Source organism: Natator depressus, chromosome 24 (genome assembly GCF_965152275.1).
Source record: "Natator depressus isolate rNatDep1 chromosome 24, rNatDep2.hap1, whole genome shotgun sequence".
NCBI classification, from domain to species: domain Eukaryota; kingdom Metazoa; phylum Chordata; order Testudines; family Cheloniidae; genus Natator; species Natator depressus.
This window is the reverse complement of record NC_134257.1, coordinates 5,660,906-5,686,177: the sequence shown is the minus strand read 5'-3', so window position 1 is coordinate 5,686,177 and position 25,272 is coordinate 5,660,906. Positions and strand designations below refer to the sequence as shown.

At 51.3% G+C, this 25,272-nt stretch overlaps 1 protein-coding gene across 3 annotated transcripts in view; it reads right to left on the bottom strand.

Moving 5' to 3' along the window:
• Positions 1-25,272, bottom strand: part of ARHGEF2 (Rho/Rac guanine nucleotide exchange factor 2) — a 133,497-nt gene that overhangs the window by 46,007 nt on the left and 62,218 nt on the right. The window contains exon 1 of one of the 3 annotated variants that reach the window (XM_074938295.1): positions 13,273-13,562. The exons of 1 other annotated variant lie outside the window; for it this stretch is intronic. Coding sequence is in view for 1 of the 2 variants with exons in the window: in XM_074938294.1 (XP_074794395.1) it covers positions 13,273-13,335 (63 nt within the window). In the remaining variant the exon portion in view is untranslated. Of the gene's footprint in view, positions 1-13,272; positions 13,563-25,272 lie in introns of those variants that run through there. One more of the 3 variants, XM_074938294.1, reaches the window with a different exon arrangement.

The window sequence follows — 25,272 nt, the reverse complement described above, 5'->3', positions numbered from 1 at the left end:
TGCTAAGAGGACAGGAATGCTACTGGGCTGGGTGGGAGGTTAAAACAGCTCTGCAGGGAGGAGGAAGACCTCCCCCTCCACACGCAGGGCATGCGGTCCTGCATAGCGATGCAACATCTGGTTAAAGTCATACACCCCCAAGATGCATCAGGAAGGGGGGGGGGGAAGAGAGAACACCGCAGGGGATTTAGCTGAGAGGTGGGGGAAGGGGCCGTGGAGACAGTTCTTAGAGTGGGGGACGGTACCAGGCAGGGATCGCTTGGCTGGCTCTACACGGGAGAGCGCTTTAAGGGGAGAGTCGGCTGTTTTCACGCAGCACTCCCAGCCTTGGTCTGACGGGGGCAATGGGAGGACAACGGGGTGCTGGGTGAACCCCCCTGCTGTTTGCTTTGTACGATTCCTCGGCTCCAAGCATGAAGCAGCAATGGCCAAGTGGGGCATCGCTGCTGGGCACCACAGGGCCCAGCATCCACCACGAGTCACCCCGCGCTGCGCCAAGGGATCAGCGCTGCGGAGCTAAGCCAATAGGTCGGGCTTGGTGTGCGGGCGGTGGCCTGCGAGATACAGGAGGTCAGAGTAGAGGATCTGGTCCCTTCTGACTCTAATAGGATTCAGAGCCCTTTTCTCTTCCTCCCGGTCACGCCCATACAGCAGCTGATCGGGTGCCAGGCTGTTGCCCGCTATACCCCACAGCCTCCCCCAAGCAGGCACGTCATCCTCACGCAGCCAGGGGCGTCCAGCTGGAGAGACCCCCCCAGGGGACAGGACAGGAGCAAGCACCCACCAGAAAGAAGCTGCTCACCCAGCCTGTAAATCAACAGCCTACTTTGCACCAGAGGCCCATTGGCTAGGGAGGCACGGCCCAGGCAAAAAGGAACTCACCCACTCTCCGCAGAGCGGCCTCTCTGCCCTGCAGCCGTCACTGAACGGGGAGCAGAAACAGCAGAGGCCTGGTCCAGAGAGCCCCGAACCACAAAGTGTCCTCCCCTGGTGACTGGCAACAGGGGCTCCCTGCCAGCCGGAGAACCTGCCAGGCTAGGAACAGGGCGGGTGGCAGGGGCCCTGGGCACATCATCAAGCCATTGTCCTGGGATTTATTTGTTCCTGGCACTGTTGTTTCTCTTTTTTTTTTTTTTATTTAAAGGGACCCCCACCGCACACATGCAAGCTGGGCTTAAAGGGAAAGGGACCCACTTTGGGGGCCAGGGCTTCTAATTCTTGCATTACCATCCCCACAAGTGAAACTGCCCCCAGACACAAATTGGGGGTAATTTATCCTCACGGAGCCAGGCTCAGCTAATCTGGAGTTACCCCCCCTACATTGCTGGCCTCGGTCACTCTGTTCCTGTGCTGGGGCAGCAGGGGCATTAAGACAATATATTCCATATTCCACAGTCATGCAGGACTCTGCCCCAGCATAAAATTACAGCAACCCCAGGGCTGCCCTAGTTTACGCTCTGGTGCCTCATGGACCCTGGGAAGCAGAGAATACCTACAGCACAGCGCACTCCGGCCACACCCCCATCATCTGCTGGGGCAAAGTCCTTAACCCAGCTCTACGCTGCGCAGGAAGGATTCTCAAGGGGCTGTTTCCATCAGCTTTAAGGCCCCTTCATGCTGCCAGAGGGCAGCAGGAAAATGAGGCCCAATGGATTTACCGCAAATTCACAGTGGCGTAACAGAGATCAGAATCCAGCTCCCTTCCCCCTGGTGGAAAATCCAGGCGGGCAGGAGGACTAGAAAGGCAACCCTCACCCTTGGGAGCAGAGACAGGGCTGGGAATCCATATTGAGAAGCCAGGTACGAGCCCCGTACATAAAACAAACTCTTCCACGCCGCATCTGGAAAGCGGGGATTTGCACGCCTTGCTCGGCAAACTCGATCCATCATTAAAAGCTACCGATAAGAGAAATTCCACGGCGTGCAAGAGACCAGAATCTCTGCCCAGCTTCAGAGCTCTCAGGATTTCAAAGGATGAAAAACCTGCTTCCCTGAAAGACACCATCCTTGGAAAACAAAGATCTCTGCAGTAGCCCCAGAAATCCTCAGCCACAGGGCATGCCGGGGGACGTTATCTTGTTCTGAAGTTCTCTAGCCCCTTCCGTCAAAGGATCTCAAAGCACTTCACAAACACCAATGCATCTACCTGGGAGATGAGGCAGATGATATTGACCCATCTGGCAGATGCTAACAACACTTCCCTACATTACAGGTGTGTGTGAGGAGGATACAACACATTAAAGATTGTGAGGTGCCCGATACAGCGGTGATGGGACCCGTCAATACTTCAGATTAAGAGATGGGGTTGCCCGTACGAATCCAGATGAGGGACTGACCTGCACAAGTTTATGGCACCTTTATACCGGCATCCCCAGTAGGGGATGGTAAACAAACAACCCCCCCACCCCAAAAATCAGGCCCCTAACCAAAGTTGTTATCTTGGTTGACCAAAAAAAAAAAAAAAAAAAAAAAAAAAAGGGATTTAGAGCTGGTCCAAACCAGCAGGGTTTCCCCTTTTTTCTCATTGAAAAAGAATTTAAACAAAACAGGGCATGGAAGACCATCTCAATGTTCCACAAAACCATCAATTTCTTTGACATTGGGGGGGGGGGGACAGGGAAGGAGAAAGAGATTTAAGACACGCTTTTTTTTTAAACTGGAAAAAGGTGAGGGAAGGTTCCTTTTATTATGAAAATGTGGTCCTTCCCCCCCACACACACACACACAAAGTTTAATTTAAAAATCAAAAACCAGTTGTATGGGGGGGGAGGGGGGAATCTTTTCCCTACAAAAAGTATTTTTGTGGAATATCCTCACTCTATCCTCCGAGTGCCAGGGATAGAACCCCCTTTGGCTGCTCAGCGGGAATGAGTTTGCCAGGTCTCAGCCAGTTTTGGAAGCGTCTATCATTGAATCAACGGTAACAATCAGCTCGGACCAAGCCCCCTCACGGAGGCACCAGTCTGATCGCAGAATCAGTTCTCCAGTCACCCGGGATGTACAGTCACCGCTTAGCAGTGAGTAAGAGGCCTGCAGCACCTTCCCAGCAGCCAGTGGTTTTTGTTCCAGACAGAAAAAACAGGATCCTCCTCTTGCTTATGTGAGAGAGACCCAGTTCTCCAAAATAATAATCCCTCCCTCTTAGACGTCTCCTCAGCACATCTACAAAGGAGATCGGCGTCATTATCACCATGTTACAGAGGGGGAAACTGAGGCACAGAGCGGGAAAGTGACTTGCCCAAGTTCACCCAGCAGGTTAGTGGCAGGGCAGAGAACAGAACCCTGATCTTCTGAGTCCCCGTCTTGTGTTCCATCCACTAGGCCACATTGCCTCCTCAAGACTTGCTTGAGACACCAACTTCAAGGGTCTGACCGTAAGTGGTCATTCAGGGTCCCCCCAAAACAGGGTTATGTGGGCAATTCTTCCCTTCTGGTTAGGTTGCTGTGCAGGTGTTAAGCAGCTGCCCGTTCCACCCCAGAAGGGATTGTATTTCAGCAGCAGGTAGAGCAATCCCTGTAGAGCATTGCTGTATGGATTTTAATCGCTGCTCTGCTCTTCCCCAGAAGCAGCTGCACTGCAGCCCGTGGAGATAGTTCGTCTATCAGTCCAGAAAGCTGCTTATTCCCACCTCTTGATGGCACAGGCTGGCTGCAACATCAGCATGGCAAAGTGGGGGTGGCTATAACATGAAAGGAGGAATAAGCACCAGGAGTGGGTGAAATCTCTAAAAGGCAAATAATAAAGATTTTACTCCTCTCGAGGGATTTTAAATATTTATATTACAGTAGGAACCGCCAGGTTGGGAGCCTCAGCATGACATATCAAGAGGATAGTCCTTGCTCCAAACAGCTCACCCTGTAAGACCAACTCCCCCCGCGAGTCCAGTGGCATCTCTGTTTTTACAGACAGGAAAGCAGAGTCAGAAGCGGGGGAGGTCCCTTGCTTACATCTGGAGCACCGCAGGGAAGAGAACCCAGGCATCCTGACTCCCAGGCTTCAGCTAGACACTTCTTCCTCCGAGTGGGGAGAAGATCAGGTTATGCAGAGCCAAATGCGTGCAAAGCCGAACCCCTGGCCAGGTTTGCCAGGAGGGGCTGGACACCGAGGGAGGCTTCCCTGCTGCTGGAACTCCTGGCTCCGTGCCCCAAAGCTGCTCATTCGAATCCCCCTCCTCAGCGACCCTTCCCTCACCCCTGTTGCTCTTGAGAGGGCTGGGGGAGAAAGCAACAGGACCTAGTCCACCCCGCACCCTCCGAAACCGTCTTCTTCCTCATGCCATGTGCTCTCCTCCAGGCCCCGCATGCACGGTTAAACCGCTGCCGACAGACAACTATGGAATCAAAGCCAGCAGCCAGCCTCCAGCCCTGGGATGGACAGATCCTTCTCTGCCACATGCAATCCACAGGCAGCTGGCTGCCGGGCCCTCTCTGTCAGCTCTCTTCCCCGCGACTAGCCGAACTTTGTAGCTATTTCACGCTTCTGGGTTCCGCCAGTGCTACTGGGAAAGGAGCCAGCCAGGCGAGGCAGGAGACTTCGGTGCACTGGTGATCAGAGATTTTCCACTCACTTTCTCACTGCTCCCAAATTCCGGCGCCGAGCTGATCGCAGCCTTCGTAACTCAGCTAAATAAAGGAACACTCACCCAATCAGAGGGGGTTTTTTGGCTCTGGTTTGGGGTTAACACCGTGAAGTTTATACCCAGCTCCCTCAGAAGAGAGAAATGATTCAGCCCACGCGGCCTGAGCATTCGGGTTTGTAATGAAACTTGTAAGCGGGGCGCTTTGGCGGGTTTGAGGTCAGGTGGTTAAACCAGGGATCTGTTTTACAGGGTTGTTCATGGTAGCAAGACTCACAAGCATAAGTGTCTACAAGGTCAGGAGAGCTTGGAATGCGGCCCAGGGATATTGACTCCCTGGCTTCTGCTCTAGCCACTACACCTCGCTCCCCTTCCTAGCTCTACTTCAACTACTAGACAACACTGCCTGACAACTCTACCACTAACTAAAATGCCCAGAAAGCTTGCCCCTCACCCCGAACCTTAAAAACAACAGGGTTGTGGGGAAGTTGGACTACTGGGATCTATCCCCAGTTCTGAGAGGAGAGTATGATTTTGTAATGGGTGTGGGGGGAGGCAGAGATCAAGACTCCACGCAAACCTCCAGTGCAAGCTTTCACCTCCGTGCCTCAGTTTACCCATTTGTACAATGGGGGAAATCACACACACACCCCAGCACTGTGATGGTTAATTCATCTGTTTCAGTGCCTTGGATGAAAGAGGCAATGGGAGCAGAGATCATTGGTATTAGAGGGTCTGAAAGCTGTGGGCACAGGGGTCGGGTACAGATCAGAGACCGAACGGTGAGGGGCAAGAACGCCGGACTGGAACAAACACTAAGGGAGGTGGAGAGGGAGGACAAGGACCGACAGTCTCTGCAGCCGTTTGTCTCTCTGAACAATAGCTCAGGCCGTGCTGTGACCTCTTGGCCGTTCCAGGCACACATGGGACTGGGCAGACGTTTCAAGTGAGAAGCAGCCACCTCGGCAGGACAGAGCCACCACGCTGAGAATGGAAGTCACTCGCTGCCTCTTTTCTATCCCTAGCTCTGACCTCGATGGGCGCCATGGGTGTTCAGCCCCTCTGGAAGCCAGCTGCTGTGAGTGCCCAGCAACCCAGCCAACCCCACGTTAGCAGCCACGTCTGAAAAAAATCCAGCCCGTGGTGCCTCAGTTTCCCTCTCCTCAAGCTGAAAGCAGAGTTGCGAGTGCTGAACTTGGCTCGGTGAAGTGCAGCCGAGCGTGGGCAGGATCATCGCTCGGGGGCAGCAGGTGAGTAGTTGCAGGTTTGGCTGGCAGACAAGCCCAACTGGACAGATCAGCATCACTGGATTACAGTAGTGCCCAGAGCCCAACTTGGAGAAACAAATTCCACAGGTTCCAACTGATCTGATTCAGTGTATAATACAATAGCCAGAGGCGGCTGGAGCAGAGGAGACGCATACTGGGGAGGCAGAGAGGCAAATGCAAGGGGTGAGCAGCGCCCGTGGAGTGGCTAGGCGACTGGGAGCCTGGACACCTGGGGTTCTGGTTCCCACTCTTGAGGAAGTGCGGTACAGTGGCAAGATCAGGTGACTAGGAGTCAACCTAGTTGCTAGGTTCCCATCTCCAAGGCCTGATCTCAGACACCAAGAGGCTGCTGTTACCTTGAATAGAGCTACCGGACTAATCCTGTTCAGCGAAGCGCAGGGGGAGGTGTGAGACAGGTAGGAGACAGCAAGACATTCAACCCACTTCACCTCCTCAGTCTCGCAACACCCTGGCGGGGGACCGGGCGGGTTTCCTCTTGCCCATCAGGTGTCAGGATGCGGGCAACTCCGAACGTGCTGGTACATTTCCACAGCTCCCGCTTGTGTCATCCTGCCCCTGGGAAGCCGTTCCAGGGCGCAGCCATACGAACAAAGCACAGCTCACGCACGCAGGGGGCACATGTGTCTTGCCTCCTTCCTGCATCCAGCTGTGGGCTGAATGAGGCCCTTTCTATTCAGCCCAGCTAGGGGAGACCGCGTGGTCTAGGGCTCTGGACTGGGTTCTACTCCCAGCTCTGCCACTGGGTAACTCTGGGCAAGTCATTGAGCCCCTGGTTCTCCTCCCACCCGTAGTCTTGTAGATTGTGCTTTGGGGCAGGGGCGGTCTCTCACCAGGTGCACGTACAGCACCTAACGCAATGGGCCCAGATCTCAGCTGGGGCCCTCTTGGGGCTGCTGTAATATAAGCCATAAAGAGCAGCAAATTATTTGGCTGGTTGTCCCCAGAGCAAGCAGCCCTCACGGTCAAGACTGAGGCTCATCCAATATCATGCAGGGAGTCAGGGGCACAAGAGGAGCCTCCAGTTGAATCATAGAATATCAGGGTTGGAAGGGACCTCAGGAGGTCATCTAGTCCAACCCCCTGCTCAAAGCAGGACCAGTCCCCAATGTTTACCCCAGATCCCTAAATGGCCCCCTCAAGGATTGAACTCACAACCCTGGGTTTAGCAGGCCAATGCTCAAACAGTTCATCAGGGCCACAGATCTGATTGTCCTTTCAATAGCTTCAGGTTTTCACAGGGTGGGGTGGAGGCCCCCAGGTAACGTTTCGGTTTTGACAAATAAAAATTTTCTAAAAAAAAAAAAAAAATCTGTTGAAAAAAAGTTGGATGGAAACTTTGACCCCCTCTAGTCCCGATTTTCGGAAGGGCGCCTGTCAAACACCTTCTGAAATCAGGCCTGATCTGCCAATGAAAGTTGCACTCCTAGCTATAGTGGTTAGGGGTGGGATTGTTTTTTTTTTTTTTAAACGAACACAGGTATCCTAGTACAAGCCCTCGTGCTGATATAAACCAGCACACGTCAAGCAGTGCAGCCTGTGTATAGACCAGGACTGAGGTGTCTCAAGCTAGTCCCCCCACCCCAAAAGTCACTAGTCCCCTTTGGAAAAATCTTAGCCACGTTTCACTTTTTAACCCATCAGTTGTCACAGCCAAGCCCCCCTCTCCCCGCCCCCTTGCAGCTTCAGGCAACGCCCTCTGATAGCACCCCAGCATGGAGCAGGGGGGATCCACCGCCACAAAACGTTAACCTCCAGCTTCTAAGGAGTTAACAGGAAGAGACAAAGAGGGTCAGAAAAAGCTAGAAACAAATGAACCTCCATGGCTGGCTCCCTACTTTAGCAAATCCCAAAGGAGGAGGCGTCTGCTGCTCGAGAGCGCCCATCTTCCCCCAAAGAGGTGTCAGATCCTTCAGCCTTTATCCGTGCAACAAGAACCAGCCACAGCCATTTCCAAGGGGGCCATTGTTCCAGAGGTAGGGACAGGTGGTCTCTCTGCACAACTCGACTGGCCGGTAAGCCAACCGGAGCATAATGAGAACAGCCGGGATGCGAGACGCTGCTGACAGATCTCAATATTCCTCGCCATTTCAGGGTTGTTTATTCATGGATTTTAACCGGTAGGACCAGTATAGTGGAGCAGCAGCTCTGCTGGGAAGATTGAGAGTTGCTCACTGCCCTAAAATCCACACACCACCTCAGATTGTCTTGCAAATTGCTGTGCCTCATGGGGATCCGGTGGAGGGTTAGTGGGCCAAATTTTGGGTGTCTCAAACAAGGGGCTCTGAGATAAAGCCCCCCTAAAAATCACGTGACAACGTCTAGCCTGACCAGTGTATAGCACAAGCCAGAGGACCCACCCCAGTGATTCCTGCAGGCAGGTGGGTTTTTAAGATCCTATTTCTAGCGATGGGACCAAACTGCAATTTGTAAGTTACAGCTGAAGCTGATTAAACAGAGGCAGTGCTGCCGACTCCCAAGACTTATTGGGAGTCTTGCAATTGACAGTAACTTTTTTTTCTTAAAGCCCCAGCTCCTGGAGTCAAGAGATGATGCAAGAATCTCAGCATTTGTTTAAAAAAGGGAAAAGTTTCTAGACTGCAAAGAAAACTTGAAAACATAATCTCTCAAACCTGAAGTCCAATCAACAAAAAGACATCCCTCCTTTAAAAGAGAGAGAGAACCTTATGATTTTTAAATGAAGTCTCACAACTTTGGGGGGCTTGAAATGTTTTGGGTCAGTAATAGGGTGCATGCTTCCAGTGCGTAGCACACCAGGGCTCTGGTCTCAGTTGGCCACTGAAATAATACCAATGAATAACAAGCTTCCCCCCACCCCCAATTTAGATTATTTCACCCCCTCTCGAGAGGATATTTTGCTCCTTATCACCTTCCCCAGACATGCCTGTAACACAACAGCACAGCCGCTCTCCAGTTCCACTCCCCGCAGAACAAAGCAATCTTTCAAATGCCCAGTTCCTTCCTCCCCTTAACTTTGCAACAAAAGATGCCCTCAAACCCAAACACGCAGGGAGACGCCGGCAGAGTTTAAGGGGCGGGAGATCGAGCCAAGGCAGAGTTTGACCAGCAGTACAACTAGCTCCTTTCAGGCAGGAGATGAAAGCAGGGGCGCTAGCCTCCGAATCACAGGTTCCCCATTCAGCCCTCGTGACTTCACCTTTCCAGGAAGACCCCAGCTCACAACAGCCCCTTTATGCCAGATGCGCGACGGTGCCGGTTGACGCAAAAGGCCCGGTATGGAATAAACAAGGCTGAGCCAGCATCGCCCGCCCCCCACATTCACGAGTCAGGGCCCTCCCCTTGCCCCAAAGTCATGAGATTGAATTTGAAAACCAGGAGATTTTGAAAACAGTAATAAGGCAGGGATGCTTTTATTTGCCCTCTAGAGTCTGAGAATTGGGGGGGGGGGGTGAGAAGAGTGTCAAATTTTCAAGCTTTTCTCTGCAACCATGAGAGACAGAAACTCATGTGGGGGGGGATTTTAAATGAAAACAGAGATTCAGGTATATGTCACATGATTCCAGGAGCTGGGGATTTAAGGAAACACACCAAATACCAAGTGACTTGGGATAAAATCGTGGGAGTTGCTAACACTGGTTCACCTCCTGCATTCCATCCATTTCTGAGTCAAAGCTGTTTCCAGCTCTCACTTTCTACTGTGCCCAGTTTCTCCCACGGTGGGACTTTCCCACAGGGTCCAGATCCACAAAGTGTTGGTTTGTGCTTCAGTTTCTCTATCTGTGGAATGTGTGCAGAAGATGCAGTTAGCAGCGGTTCTCTTCTCCTCCCTCCCCCCCCCCCCCCCCGGGAGTGGTTCCCCCATGGCCCATTCCCAAAAGTGTCATGGCCCCATGTTCAAACCTTCCACCACCCTGGATCCAGGACCAGACCCCTGCTCTTCCAAATCCTGGCAAATTCATTCGTCCAAGGTCATTTTCAGGCACTTCTGGGAGCAACCTCAGGAGCCTCTGGTGCCCAGCGTGTCTGCTCGGAAGCCAGACCTCCCAGGAGATGCCCAGTGTGGCGTTCCTCATCCTCCTCTCTACCTGTTCTTGGAAGACCCTGCTCAGCCAAAAACCGAGGACTCTCGCTAGCAGAAGAGAGAGGGTGGGTGCGCTTGGCAGGGCGGATTGAGGGGAGTTGGCAGAGATGCATGGGGAGATCCCAGGCCCGGGCCACCAACACCTCTTGCAAGCCAGCTCCCCGTGGCTTTGAGTGCGGGCGACTATTTTAAAGACCGTGACAGCTGCTGGCAGCAGCCTGCAAGCAGGGAGCGGGAGCCAGGAGGGGAAGGTGGCAGCTCTCCAAGTGCCTGGGATCCGTCATTCCCACTGCAGCTCTGCCCTCCACCAGGCCTCATGGGAGAGGAGATGCATTCAGACCCCAATGGGGTGTGGCAAGCAGGGCCGCTGATGAAATCCTCTGACATGCAAACCACCACTTCCCCCCCCTCCCCCCCACATCCCAAGACGCAGCCACTCATAACCAGCCCGCCCCACCAGACCCTGAGAAAGCTCCACCTCAGCGTTTTCTTCCCAACGTGCACCAAGGGCTGCTACATATGAACGTCCCGTCAGGAGCCGGCCAGCAACAAAAAATCCTCCCCTGCACCGCTAAGAACTCTGACCGCAAGGCAGGATTGTCCCTGGGAACTTCAGCGTTAAAAGGCACCCGGTGAATGCTCTCCTAGAAATGCCATTTGAGGGTAGCGGTTGTAGGTTCTTAGCCCCCATGCAGGCCAGCCACCAGAGGGGGACACAGAGCAACACCAGTTTGTAGTTAAGCCTGAACCCCAGTGACACACAGATAGAGAAACTGAGGCATGAAGGAGGCTGGACACCTAAGAGGACACAGTGAGGCAGTGGCTGAACTGAGAACAGGACCCAGTCGTCCTGACTCCCACGCCTCTGTTCTAACCGTGCTGGAACCAGGAAGAGAACCCAGGTGTTCCTGGTGCCCAGGCCCCCGTTCTCACAACTAAGATACATCCCCCTCCCAGAGCCAGGAATAGAACCCAGGAGTCCAGATACTGATGTCTTAACCACAACGCCAATCAGCGCCAGCACAGCACCCATCTATCGCCCACCAGGGCCTGCCAATCACGGGACTCAACGCGGCTGGCAGAGCAGTCAGCCACCTGTGCCAAGCGCAAGCACCAATCTGCCCCTCCGAGAGACACGAGCATCCTGCCAGTCTGCCGGGTGCAGCGTTTCCCCCCTGCCTATTCTCATGGCACCAGCTGGGGCCTCAAAGCTTCCCATCAGCCAGCAGCCAACAAAAACACGGCTGCTCTGGGTTTCGAGATACCAAGGTCTCATTTCATCAGGCCAGCTCTTGCCACATGAGCGGGCAAGGGAAGAGACGTGCCCCCCCCAACCGAGCTACAGTTCTCTTCTCAGTCTCCTTAGCACTGTAGCAGCTGGGGATTAGCAGGGAGACCCCCTCCCAGTGGCAGTTCTCAGGTAGCCCCCCACCCCACAACCTCCCCAGCCCATCTGCCACTATCCTAAGCTTCAAGAGCAGAGATGTACCCGCAACCAAAACCCTGGTTCCAAGCATCATCGTGAGAGGGGCTTACTGACTCTGTGCCACCTTGGGAGAGGCGCTGCAGCTCTGTGCCTCAGTTTCCCCCACCTGCAAAAGGAGGGGGAATCATCCTTCCTGTCAACCACCCTTTGTCTATTTGGCAAGGACAGCACCAAGCACAATGGGGGCCCGATCTAGAGCCTGTGGGTGCTACTGTAATAATAAATCAGAGGTCTGATCTTCCTTTACACCAAGGTCCCTTTACACTTCCGGCAGAAGGAACTGGTAAATTACACCACGCTGAGGCCTCTTATCTGCCAGATCGGTGTAAGGGACCCTGGTATAAAGGGGGATCAGGCCCAAAAGCATGAGGAAGCCTGGAATCTGGATCAAGACCTGAACCCATCTCTAGTTTGGAGACAAACTAGAAGGACAAAGCTTATTATGAAATCACGTGCTGGCTCGTTTCCTTTCTCCATGCCCCAGTGTTTGCAATGATCCCCTATTTCACCGCTGGAGCGAGGACTCCCAGATTGCTCGGATTTCATCCTGTGCAACCCCCTAGGCCTGCTGGCAAAGGGGGCCTTGGAAGGCTGGACAATAGCATCATTTTAAGCTCAGCGCTATTTTAACCACCATGCTGGGAGCATCACATGGCTACGGAAACCACTTCATTGTGCCTGGCCGAGCTGATAAATTGCCCCACGCGGCAGCAGCTCCGGTGTCACCCCTGGGGTATAAATACAGGCGCGGGGTGAGGGGGGGTGTGAAGCAACAAGGAAGCGGCGGTGGGTGGGTAGAAAAGGGGGGTATAAAAATCCCCTTCTCAACGGCATCATATAGTTACACGGCTTCCCGGGGCGCTACCCTGTGCAATGCGGCTGGTGCGGGGGGCTGGGGGGGTGCAATCTCTGGGTTTCTCTTTACAATGTTCTACCAGTTCTTCCTGTTGACTGGGGGGCGAAGGGGGGGGTTCAAATACACGAAATCCCTCCCTGCCCCCCAACTCGGAACCAGCACCCGGGCTCCAAGTTCACAGATCCAGTGGGAACCCCCCGAATCCAGACCCCGGCTGATGGATCTGGCACCGCCCCCCTCCCCCCACACACACACACACACTCACACAGAAACACTTTGTAAGTTTTCTTTTTTTAAAACAGCTCAGTCTTTGGGGTTCCCCAGCTCAGCCCTTTGCAGGCACCTTCTCCCCAGCCTAAGCGGTTTTGCAGATGTCTGCTTAATAGGAACCAGCCACGGGGGCCCTTCAGATACAGATTATTCCCCCCCCCCGCCCCAGGGAAGGGAGAGCTCAAACCAGACAGCGGCCGAGCCACAAAGAGCGGAGACAGCCAGAGTCTCTCTCCACACGCCAGTAAAGTTCTCCCCCCTGCCCAAGGCTTGGGATTCCCCCGCTCCCCTAAGGGCCGAGAGACCCCAGCGAGCGGCTGGCCAGCCCAGGGGCGGGGTGGGGGGGAGGTTTCTCTCCATCACAGCCCCCCCCCACCCCCACCCCTACCCCTACCCCTACCCCTCCAGAGCTGAAGGCAGGGGACAAAATGCCATCTGCGTGCGTGCGTGAAGTGGGTCCTTGGGCGATTCTGGAGACTGATCTGAAACCAGGGGGGGTGGGGGAGAGAGAGACCATTTCTCCTCCCCCCCCCCACCCGGGCTTTGGGGGGGAAGGCTTCAAATAAAGGATTCAACTTTCAGAGCGGGCGAAGGAAGACTTAGAAGGGAAACAGCTGCCCCCCTCCCTCCCACCCAGACCCTGCGCCCCAAACAGCTGCCCCCAGAACCCCCCACCACCCCGAGCCCCAAATATTGCCGAGCTGCTTTTCCCGCAAAGGGGTGGGGGCACCGACCTTCCACGCGATGTCCTTTGTACGGTCAGTCCTGGTCCTGGCCAGCGATTGGATCCGAGACATAGTCCGGCGCCCCAGGCTCGGGAAAGCCGGGTCCGCGAGGGATTTGCCCGCCGCACCCCAGCCCGGAGCGGAGCGGAGCGGAGCGTTCACACGGCCGGCGCTGGCAGCAGGGACCCCAGCGAACGCCTCAGCCCGGCTCCGGCGCAGGAAGTCAAAGAGCAGCGGAGCTGGAAGCGCAGCTCGGATATTCAAATCAGTCTCCTCCTCTCTCCGGAGCCCGGCTGGGGCCAGCGCCCACCCATCTCCGAGCAGCCCCGGGGAGGCCGAGCCTCCCACGGGGGGAGGGGTGAGTGGGGCGGGGGGGGGGCTGCTGGGGACTGGCGGTGGGGCGGGAATCCCCTCTCAGGGGCCATGTGGGGGCTACCGAAACTGTCTCGCTTGAGTTGATCTTTGTGAGGGCGAGGGAGGAGCCCAGTCCCTGAACTCTGCCCTGGGCAAACAGAATCAGAGCTGGGCTTTACGGGGCAGCTCCCTCGGGATCTGGGGCCACCAGGGGCGAGTGGAGGGTTGCCAACCCTCTCTGGACTCTCTAGGAATTCAAGATTAATCTTTAAAAGTTTATGTCATGTGATGAAACCGCCAGGAAGACATCCAACCCAAACTGGCACCCCCTGTCCGCGCTTGTTTACTTCTTACTGTTTTTGTTTATAGCGGGGTCTTCCCTCCTTCAGGGCTTCATTTGTCATGAGAGAGGTGCCGGGGCTCAAGCGATTTTGTTTTAGCTTCATCACTGATACAGCAAGTCCCCAGAGGTGCTGGAGCCCTGAACTGTCAAGCCTAGGAGTGGGGGGGCTATGAACTGCCAAGCCTAGAGGTGCTGGGGCCTGCCACAAAGCACTGCCAATCATACCATTCCTGGGGTTTAAGCCTTGAAAAGGGGGCTTAAAACAACACACACAACCCAAACACCCCCCCACACACACCCCAACCCCTTCCCCAGATCCACCACACACCCCAGCTCTTTGGTTTAGACCCAGACCTGGATTGAAACAGCAGCTTCCAATCTCTGCACCCAATCCAAGCTGCAGCCCCTGGCTCAGAACCACCCACCTGCTTTCGGGAAGTTCAGGTCCAGACCCAGCAGCTGGAGCGTTGCAAACAGAACGGAGCCTAACCGGCATCTGATCGGCTGGCTGCTCCCCCACCCCTGGCAGTCACTTATTTACCAAGTTACATTTTACCAGCCAACGTATCCTCAAACAGTGGAAGAGTTGGGCAGAGAGGGCTAGGCCTAAAAGAGCTGCTCAGATGGGGCACACCTGCACAAGCAATCGCAATCTCAGCATTCAGATAGCAGAGTTTGCAAAGCTCTTGGAGACGGATAAGGAGCTAATGGTTCACCTCGGTTTTGGCCTGAAATGCAGCTTCTTCTGGGGTGGAGCACAACAGCTGGCTGCCACCACCCAAAGGGAAGGGGGGGGAAATACTTTGTCTAGCAGACAATGTACACACACCAGGAACCTGACCAGGGCAAACACCTCAAACAGACCACAGGTTTCTCAAATGCAGGCGGAAAAACCTGCCTAAGATCTCTCCTGGACTACCCCAACAAAGCATGGATGGTTCTAACCGGGTAAGGTGGGGCAGGGAGGGAGAGGAAGGGTTCGCAAACTGGGAGCAAAGGGCAGATCAGCAGCTGATGGAATTCAAAGGGAAGCTTGCAGTACACACTGCAGGGGGCAGGGATGGAGATTCACTGCTCAGCAGGGGCTTCCTGGCTCCCTTCTGGGACAACAGTCACTCAGGACAATAGCCTAGGAAGCTGCGGTAGTGGCTGGTGTTCAGAGGCTGATAAGGAAAGGAGCATACACATTCAGGCTTTATCTACAGGGGAGGATATGTCCCAGTTGCAGCCATGCGGGTCAGTGCACCAGTGCAATCCCGTAGCATGTCAGGACTCCTGGGTCGTCTTTGCAGCGCTGTGTGAATTTAGAGTAAGCTGCTTCCCCAGCTGTGAAATGGGGGTATAAAATATTCACATCACGGTAACACCTAGGAGCCCCCCATCATGGAGCAGGAAGGGCCCCATGGTGCAAGGTGCTGTACAAACACAGAACTAAAACATGGTCCCTGCACCCAAAGAGCTTTCAATCCACCAAACAAGACCTAACTCACAGGAGGTAGGCGAGGCTGGGCACTGTGCCAGTACTAAGCATCAGCATCTTGCATTCTAGCAGCTTGATCAGAAGGGACCAGGTACCTCATTAAGTGGGTGATTTTTATTAGTTTAGCAACAACAGAGATTAAGGCTCATTGTCCTAGGTGTCAAGAGCCGCCCACCAGAAGCTATTTACAATGCAGAGCAGGAAGCTTTGTGGGTCCTAGAAAACCGAGGATGTTCCTGATTGCCACCTACTGGCACTTCAGCTATTAACTCACTATGTATGTAACAAGAAAAGGAGTACTTGTGGCACCTTAGAGACTAACCAATTTATTTGAGCATAAGCTTTCGATGCATCCGATGAAGTGAGTTGTAGCTCACGAAAGCTTATGCTCAAATAAATTGGTTAGTCTCTAAGGTGCCACAAGTACTCCTTTTCTTTTTGCGAATACAGACTAACACGGCTGTTACTCTGAAACCTATGGATGTAACATATCCCTCTGTACACACACCAGACAGTCTGTTCTCTGGGGAAACTGAGGCACAGAGCAGGGAAGTGACTCACCCAAGGTCAAACAGCAGGTCAGCGTCAGAGCCAGGAATAGACTCTAGGCCACCCATGTCCCAGTTCAGTGCACTATCCCCTAGAAATAAATTAATTCAAGAAGAAAGCAGCCAAAAAGAGAGTGAGACAAAAAGCACCTGTCTCTGGTCACCTGTTCTTAATCGCTATCAGCATTGCAAGGCACAGAGCTGCCACTCCTTTCTGACTATCAATACAGCCTGCTGCTGCAGGCTACAGGGCAGGGCTCACCTGGATCCCCAGTGGGCTGATGAACAACCTCATTAGCTGCTGGGATGTCCTCACCTGGTGTTTCCACAGACAGAGAAAGACTTCTCGGAGTATCTCTGCCCAGGCTGGCCCCCTTCTCTCGACAAACCAGAGGCCCCGATTCTGATTCCCATAAAGGAGCCTCCTTTAAACTGCAGCAGCCTAGGGCCCCTTCATAAAGCCCAAGCGGCACAAAGAGAGCCCTGCTGGCTGATGTCGGGCAAGTCGTGTCCTCGCTCTGTGCCTCAGTTTCCTCATCTGCAAAAAGGGGGATAATACTACTGACCCCCTTTGTGAAGTGCTCTGAGGTGTAAGTATGAATAGTACATTAATTAGAATCAAGGCCCAGAATCTCTTACAAAAGGAAATCTAAGGTCTCATGGATTCTGGAAAAGAAACAGGTTTCAGAGTAGCAGCCGTGTTAGTCTGTGTTCGCAAAAAGAAAAGGAGGACTTGTGGCACCTTAGAGACTAACAAATTTATTTGAGCATAAGGGCTGTAGCTCACGAAAGCTTATGCTCAAATAAATTTGTTAGTCTCTAAGGTGCCACAAGTCCTCCTTTTCTTTTTGGAAAAGAAACAGGAAGCCACGTAATTGCTTCTGAGAAACAATCTTAAAGTTAGACAATGCCAATGTACAATTGACTCCTCGAGAATTCCTCCTAGATTATAGAAGTGGAAGGTCAGAGCTGTGTTCCTGGAGAGGTAATTTCCCCTGCATACATTATATTGTTTGAGATTCACTGCCTGGGCTGGGTAGACGCATTAACTCTTTGCCTATCAAAAACACTTTTCATCTAAAGCACCAGAACACGTTTTATAAGCTATACTTTTTAAACTTCCCTGTGTTGCCATCCTCATTTTTACAGACATGGTAAACTGAGGCACAGCAACTTGTGCTGGTCAGCCAGAGAGCGAGGTAAGGACCCCAGGAATTCTAGAACCCCTGTGCTGCCAACTGTCATGATTTTTTGGTGAGTCTCATGGGATATTAGGAGTTTTTTTGTTTAAAAAAAGTGTACCCCATCTTCTGGAGTCATGTCATTACAATAGAGCCTCGGCGTTATTAACACCAGAGTTACAAGCTGACCAGTCAACCACACACATCCTTTGGAACCAGAAATACGCAATCAGACAGCAGCAGAAACAAAAAAAAAACAAAAAGAAAGAAAGAAAAAGCAGCAAATCCAGTACTGTTAAATGTAAACTACTAAAAAATAAAGGGAAAGCAGCGTGTTTCTTCTGCATAGTGAAGTTTCAAAGCTGTATTAAGTCAATGTTCAGTTATAAACTTTTGAAAGAACCACCATAACGTTTTGTTCCGAGTTACAAACAACCTCCATTCCTGAGGTGTTCGTAACTCTGAGGTTCTACCGTATGTGAGAATTTCCACTGTCATTTAAAAACAAGTACCTTTGTTTACCTGATTTAAAAGAAACAAAAGGAAGTATTTTTTCACACAATGCACAGTCAACCTGTGGAACTCCTTGCCAGAGGATGTTGTGAAGGCCAAGACTATAACAGGGTTCAAAAAAGAACTAGATGCATTCATGGAGGATAGGTCCATCAACGGCTATTAGCCAGGGTGGACAGGGATGGTGTCCCTAGCCTCTGTTTGCCAGAAGCTGGAAATGGGTGACAGGGGATGGACCACTTGATGATTACTTGTTCTGTTCATTCCCTCTGGGGCACCTGGCATTGGCCACTGTTGTAAGACAGGAGACTGGGCGAAATGGACCTTTGGCCATTCTTATGTACCTAGCTAGGGATTGTACAGCACTTTTCATCAGTAGACCTCAAAGCGCTTTACAAAGGAAGTCCATAGTATCCTAATTTCTCGCCTTCACGGCTGTAAAGAAAAGCTTGAAAACCAGAAGGAAAATAAACAGGACCCCAATGTTTCTTCATTTTCTTGTTGATTTTTAAGCCAGGCTCATTATTTCTGAGCAGGCCAACATGATTTTTGATTGCTTGAGGTTCGCAACCTTGGAACCCAGCATTCAAGCAGTAACAACCTCTCACGGAATGCATGGTCTCCGCAGAGCTAACACACCACGGTTTCTTTTACCTGTGAGATGTCTGGAATTTGTTTTTACAAGGAAACAGTCAAAACTCGTTATTTTCCCTTAACTGACACCTCTACAAATGAACAGTCCCTGGCTATGGGAATCAGATTCTTAGAAAAATATAAAATGATGAATTATGCCCTGTTTTCCACCATTTGTCCATCATGCTTTTTCCTAAGCCCTTTTTGCACTGATCTGTGCCGTATTTATTTTAAAACAGAGTAAACCACTATTGTACACTCCCTTCCCTGGAAAGATGTGTTAGAGACACGTATCAACACCCCTTAGGTGACCAAAATCCTCCCCGTCTGCCTCTCAACATCACAACAAAGAGTAAATATTCTGCAAGGCCCCGGGTGGTCCTGCTGCAAAGCGTTTACATCTTGTGATCCTACAAAGGCAAGATAAAAGCCGATTGTAAGCAACAGCAGCGAGGAAGATTTAAGAGGGGTGACTTTTGGAGTTTATTTAACCGCACAGACTAGCAGCCCTAAAAACTACCTCCTTTATCAAATGACTCAGCCTGCCAGCTTGGCCAAGCCATGGGAACAGTTACCCCAACGCAACAGGAGGAATCCGGTCCCCAAACGATATCATCTTAAGAAGTAGCTAGATCTATGCATGAGCACTGTTCCTTCCAAAGAATTTGGCCAGCCCTGCTTCGGAACAAGAGCTGAACTTTCCAGCTCCAGAGGGATTTGGCATTCCTCTTGCAAAATAAGCAATAGTGTAACCACCACCAGAATTGCAGAGATGCTAAGCCGGCCTTCCAGAGTATGCTATAATTATACTTGGATCATGAACAGAGAGGAGGCACACGCACTCTGCTACAGCCTGCCAGACACGCAGACCTCTGTTTTGGAAGAAAAGAACAGATCATATTGATCAAGAGCGGAGAGAGAGAGCAGCGTGGACAGAGGTGGGGGAGGTGGCGAGTCCCACCCGGTGTTCAGCGTCAAACATTCCCCAAGTCATTTTCTCCTCCAGCAGCCCGGTCACCGCCATCTTTGTTATTTGCAGGACCCCCCCACCCAGCCCCAAATCAGTTTGCCAACAGAATACTGGGGCAAGGGCCTTGGAAGAGGATTTTCCAGCTGTGCCATGATATTCCTGGGAGCAAAGTGCCGGAATTGGGATAGGCTGCTAAGATCCTGCTTTATCCTGATGCAGGGTTGGAGCGTGGCATGTTAGACAGGCTCCCGGCCTAGACAGCTTATTAGATGTGGTGTTCCAAGAGACATCCCAACAAGGGCAAAAGCAGGTGCTTTGTATGTTTATATCTAGGGCCCTACCAAATTCACGGTCATGAAAAAATGCACCACGGACCGTGAAATCTAGACTCCCCTGTGAAATCTGGTCTTTTGTGTACTTTTACCCTATACTATACAGATTTCACAGGGGAAACCAGTGTTTCTCAAACTGGGGGTCCCGACCCAAAAGGGGTTCACGGAGGTGTCGCCAGGTTATTGTAGGGGGGGGACATGATATTGCCAACCTTACTTCTGTGCTGCCGACAGAGTTGGGTGGTGGGAGAGCGGCAGCTGCTGGTGAGGCACCCAGCACAGAAGGAAGAGTAGCAATGCCATACCATGCTGCCCTTACTTCTGCACTGATGCCTTCTAGGGTGACCAGATGTCCCGATTTTATAGGGACAGTCACGATATTTGGGGCTTTTCCTTATATAGGTGCCTATTACCCCGCACCCCCGTCCCGATTTTTCACACTTGCTGTCTGGTCACCCTATTGCCTTCAGAGCTGGACGGCCGGAGAGTGGCGGTTGCCGGCTGAGGGCTCAGCTCTGAAAGTAACAGCCCAGAAATAAGGGTGACAATACCATACTGGGCCATCCTTACAGCTGCAGTGCGGCTGGTGGCGGCTCTGCCTTCAGAGCTGGGCTCCCGGCCAGCAGTCGCCGCTCTCCGGCCACCCAGCTCTGACGACAGCACCGCCATCAGCAGCAACGCAGAAGTGAGGTTGGCAATGCCACGAGGCCGCTACAATAACCTTGTAACCCACCCACCCTTTTGGGTCAGGACCGCTACGGTTCTAACACCCTGAAATTTCAGATTTAAATATCTCAAATCATGACATTGATGATTTTTAAAATCCAATAACTGAAATTGACCAAAATGGACCCATGACTTTGGTAGGGCTCTATTTATATCCCAAATTGGTATGGACAAAAAAAAGCCCACTGCAGGAGTTTGTTTCACTTCCCCACATCCATGTCCAGCTCCGAGGAACTGACGTAATGGGTCAGACCTCTGGTTTATCAAGTCCGGTGTCTCTGACAGTGGCCAGTGTGTGATATTTCACAGGAAGACAAAAAAAACTACCACACCAGGCTCCAGCTGAATCACCTAGAATGCACTTCACTTGTTCAGCAAGACGGCACTTGAAAATTAAATGGATATTGTGACAGGGTCGGGCCAGATGGCTACAGGAGACAAATAGAAGGCAGATATATTAGCCCCAGGTTAAGTAGGTCCCTTTTCCCTGGGTAAGGTAACAAGGAAGGTTCCAGACCAATCAGGAACTTTCTGGAGACAATTAAGACAGACAGGCTGATTAGAACACCTGCAGCCAATCAAGAAGCTGCTAGAATCAATTAAGGCAGGCTAATCAGGGCACCTGGGTTTAAAAAGGAGCTGACTTCAGTTTGTGGTGTGCGTGTGAGGAGCTGGGAGCAAGAGGTGCTAGGAGCTGAGAGTGAGAACGCGGACTGTTGGAGGACTGAGGAGTACAAGCATTATGAGACACCAGGAGGAAGGTCCTATGGTGAGGATAAAGAAGGTGTTGGGAGGAGGCCAAGGGGAAGTAGCCCAGGGAGTTGTAGCTGTCACACAGCTGTTCCAGGAGGCACGCTCGACAGCTGCATTCCACAGGGCCCTGGGCTGGAACCCGGAGTAGAGGGCAGGCCCGGGTTCCCCCCAAACCACCCAACTCCTGATCAGACACAGGAGGAGTTGACCTGGACTGTGGGTTCACAAAAATGGCCAAACTGAGGGCTGCCGTGAAGCTCCAAGGCGAGCAAATCTGCCAATAAGCGCAAGACCCACCAAGGTAGAGGGGGAACTTTGTCACAATATGCATAATGTAGCTCCAGACAGTGCTGGACAGCCTGTACCACACTGGCTGTGATTTCTTCCTGGAGCGCTAGGAGAAAACAGAGTTAATAAGACAAATGCACCTCTAAAGATACTACTGATTATATAAAAACTAACAATATGTTCCACATTTCAAGAACGATTTTTAACCAGTTTACCCAGAGGGTCTTCATGAAAAGGAAAAAAAGAAAACAAGATTATTTCTCAATCCACCATTTTGAGGGGGAGAAATTTGGGGGGAAAAAAAAAACAGTTTATGGAGGACCCATAGAAATGTCTTGTGTTGCAGGGCTAGCAATGCTAAAACAAACTTTTCTCAGGACTAGGGAGAGAGTCCTGGTTATGCTGGGAGCTGAAGAGGAGCCATGTTTACGTGTTGCCAGCTTTGCATCATTTCACCACGAGTTTCGTGATATTAGGTGTATTTTCTTAAAGCCCCAGGTCCTGGAGTCAAGAGAGAAACTGGGCTTTCATTTAAAACATAAATAAATGTCTCGAGAAAAGCTTGAAAATGTGACCCTAAAGACAAAAAAAAATCTCTTGTATTTAAGATCACAATTAAAAAAAAAATCGCATGATTTTGAGGTGCCCAACTCGGGATTTTTTGAATGCTGGGGGTCAGCAACGCGGGACAGAAGGATGGGGAGTTTGTCAGCGACCCAAGGAAGCTAAACTATGCATGACTGATATCAAAGCGCATCGCGTGCCGTTCGGGAGAGCCTCACAATACAAGCTAGCAAGCATTGTCAGGTTTACAACAGGGCAACCAAGGTCATCAGGGTTACCTCCGCGATAAAATGAACTCCGAGAGCGTGGCCCCAGGGGAGTCGTGCTAGGCAACGTGACTCTGCCGTCCGCATAGACTGAGAACATCGTGTTTAGCATCACGTCAGCTGATTGTGGGTACCCTGATCAAAACAGGATGACCCGCAATCAACTGTCGAGGTGAGACATTGCTTGTCTCTCCTGTTAGTGTAGGTAGAGTCATGTTAAGCTAACCCAGCTCTTCACAGTCATGTTCTAAAACAACCTCATTTCTAGGGAAGACAGGGCTCAACGGAGGATACCATCCTCGCCCTAGATTGCAAACCGAGTCAATGGCACAGCTAAGAATAGAACCCAGGAGTCCCAACTCCCAGATCCCCCCTTGCTCTAACCCTGAGGAAACACTACCTCCAGTTTGGCAGCCCACAGGGGAAATCTGCAGCAGTTCAGCCGAAGGCTGGTTACATTCAAGGCTGGCTAGCACTAGTTAATACGGCTTCTGATTAATTGCCTGCTCAGTAGATTCTGCATAAGCAGGAAGCTAAAAGATCATTATAAAGCATGACAAAAGCCAGAGGCAGAAGTTTTTCTAAGAGCGGTTACTCATTGCTTGCAAGCTAAAGGAGGGGAAGAATAAGGGAGCGGTTTAGGAATCAGCAAAGCGGTTCTCTGCCATGGACAGAGAACGAGAGCTGAGCTTTTGGGGTGGGGAGGACAAAGGCACTGGATTTGTTCCAGTTTTGCATCATTCATGTGTAAAATCTGCAGAGCTGGTTTGTAGCAAAGTGAATATTAAGACGAGGCTGATACTTCACATTAATAACTATGGGAGGGCTGTTAACTTCTCTTTAAGGAACAGCGAAAGACAACAACTCTTTGCCCAGTTTGCCGCAAAGGGCAAGAATTTGGGCAACTGCTCTAGAAAATCTCACTTGTTTCCCTACAGATCTCAGAGCGCTTTGCACGTGGGGGGGGAGGTTTTCTTTTTAAAGGTTAGAAATCAGCACACAGAAACATAAGTTCTATCAAAGAGAGTGCAGTCTAGCAATTACAGCTGAGGATGGATGGGGAACCAGGACTCCTGGATTCTCTTCCCAGTTCTGGGATGGCAGGGTAAATGACTGGGCATTGGGGCTTCGAAATTCTATTTCGGACACTGCAACCAATTTATCACATGACATTAGATAATCACTTCATTCTGCCTCAGTTTCCCCATTCTTTAAGAGTGGAATAACACGTTACCTACCTAACAAGGACTGTCATGAAGATTAACTAAAATTTATGAAAAAAGAAAAGGAGGACTTGTGGCACCTTAGAGACTAACAAATTTATTTGAGCATAAGCTTTCGTGAGCTACAGCTCACTTCATCGGATGCATTCAGTGGAAAATACAGTGCGGAGATTTATATACATAGAGAGCATGAAACAATGGGTGTTTCCATACACACTGTAATGAGAGTGATCAATTAAGGTGAGCTATTACCAGCAGGAGAGTGGGGGAAAAAACCTTTTGTAGTGATAATCAAGGTGGGTCATTTCCAGCAGTTGACAAGAACATCTGAGGAAATGGGGGGTGGGGTTGGGGGAATAAACATGGGGAAATAGTTTTACTTTGTGTAATGACCCATCCAAAAGAAACTACACCATTTGCTCAAGAAACTCCCTGAAAAAGCAGAAGAACAAATCCGCACAGACACACCCCTGGAATCCCAATCTGGGGTATTCTATCTGCTACCCAAGATCCATAAACCTGAAAATCCTGGACGCCCCATCATCTCAGGCATTGGCACCCTGACAGCAGGATTGTCTGGCTATGTAGACTCCCTCCTCAGGCCCAATGCTACCAGCATGCCCAGCTATCTTCGAGACACCACTGACTTCCTGAGGAAACTACAATCCATCGGTGATCTTCCTGAAAACACCATCCTAGCCACTATGGATGTAGAAGCCCTCTACACCAACATTCCACACAAAGATGGACTACAAGCCGTCAAGAACACTATCCCCGATAACGTCACGGCAAACCTGGTGGCTGAACTTTGTCCTCACCCATAACTATTTCACATTTGGGGACAATATATACACCTTCAAATCAGCGACACTGCTATGGGTACCCGCATGGCCCCACAGTATGCCAACATTTTTATGGCTGACTTAGAACAACGCTTCCTCAGCTCTTGTCCCCTAACGCCCCTACTCTACTTGCGATATATTGATGACATCTTCATCATCTGGACCCATGGAAAAGAAGCCCTTGAGGAATTCCACCATGATTTCAACAATTTCCATCCCACCATCAACCTCAGCCTGGACCAGTCCACACAAGAGATCCACTTCCTGGACACTACGGTGCTAATAAGCGATGGTCACATAAACACCACCCTATACCGGAAACCGACTGACCGCTATTCCTACCTACATGCCTCCAGCTTTCACCCAGATCACACCACACGATCCATTGTCTACAGCCAGGCTCTACGATACAACCGCATTTGCTCCAACCCCTCAGACAGAGACAAACACCTACAAGATCTCTATCAAGCATTCTTACAACTACAATACCCACCTGCGGAAGTGAAGAAACAGATTGACAGAGCCAGAAGAGTACCCAGAAGTCACCTACTACAGGACAGACCTAACAAAGAAAATAACAGAACGCCACTAGCCATCACCTTCAGCCCCCAACTAAAACCCCTCCAGCGCATCATCAAGGATCTACAACCTATCCTGAAGGACGACCCGTCACTCTCACAGATCTTGGGAGACAGGCCAGTCCTTGCCTACAGACAGCCCCCCAACCTGAAGCAAATACTCACCAGCAACCACACACCACACAACAGAACCACTAACCCAGGAACCTATCCTTGCAACAAAGCCCGTTGCCAACTGTGTCCACATATCTATTCAGGGGACACCATCATAGGGCTTAATCACATCAGCCACACTATCAGAGGCTCGTTCACCTGCACATCTACCAGTGTGATATATGCCATGATGTGCCAGCAATGCCCCTCTGCCATGTACATTAGTCAAACTGGACAGTCTCTACGTAAAAGAATAAATGGA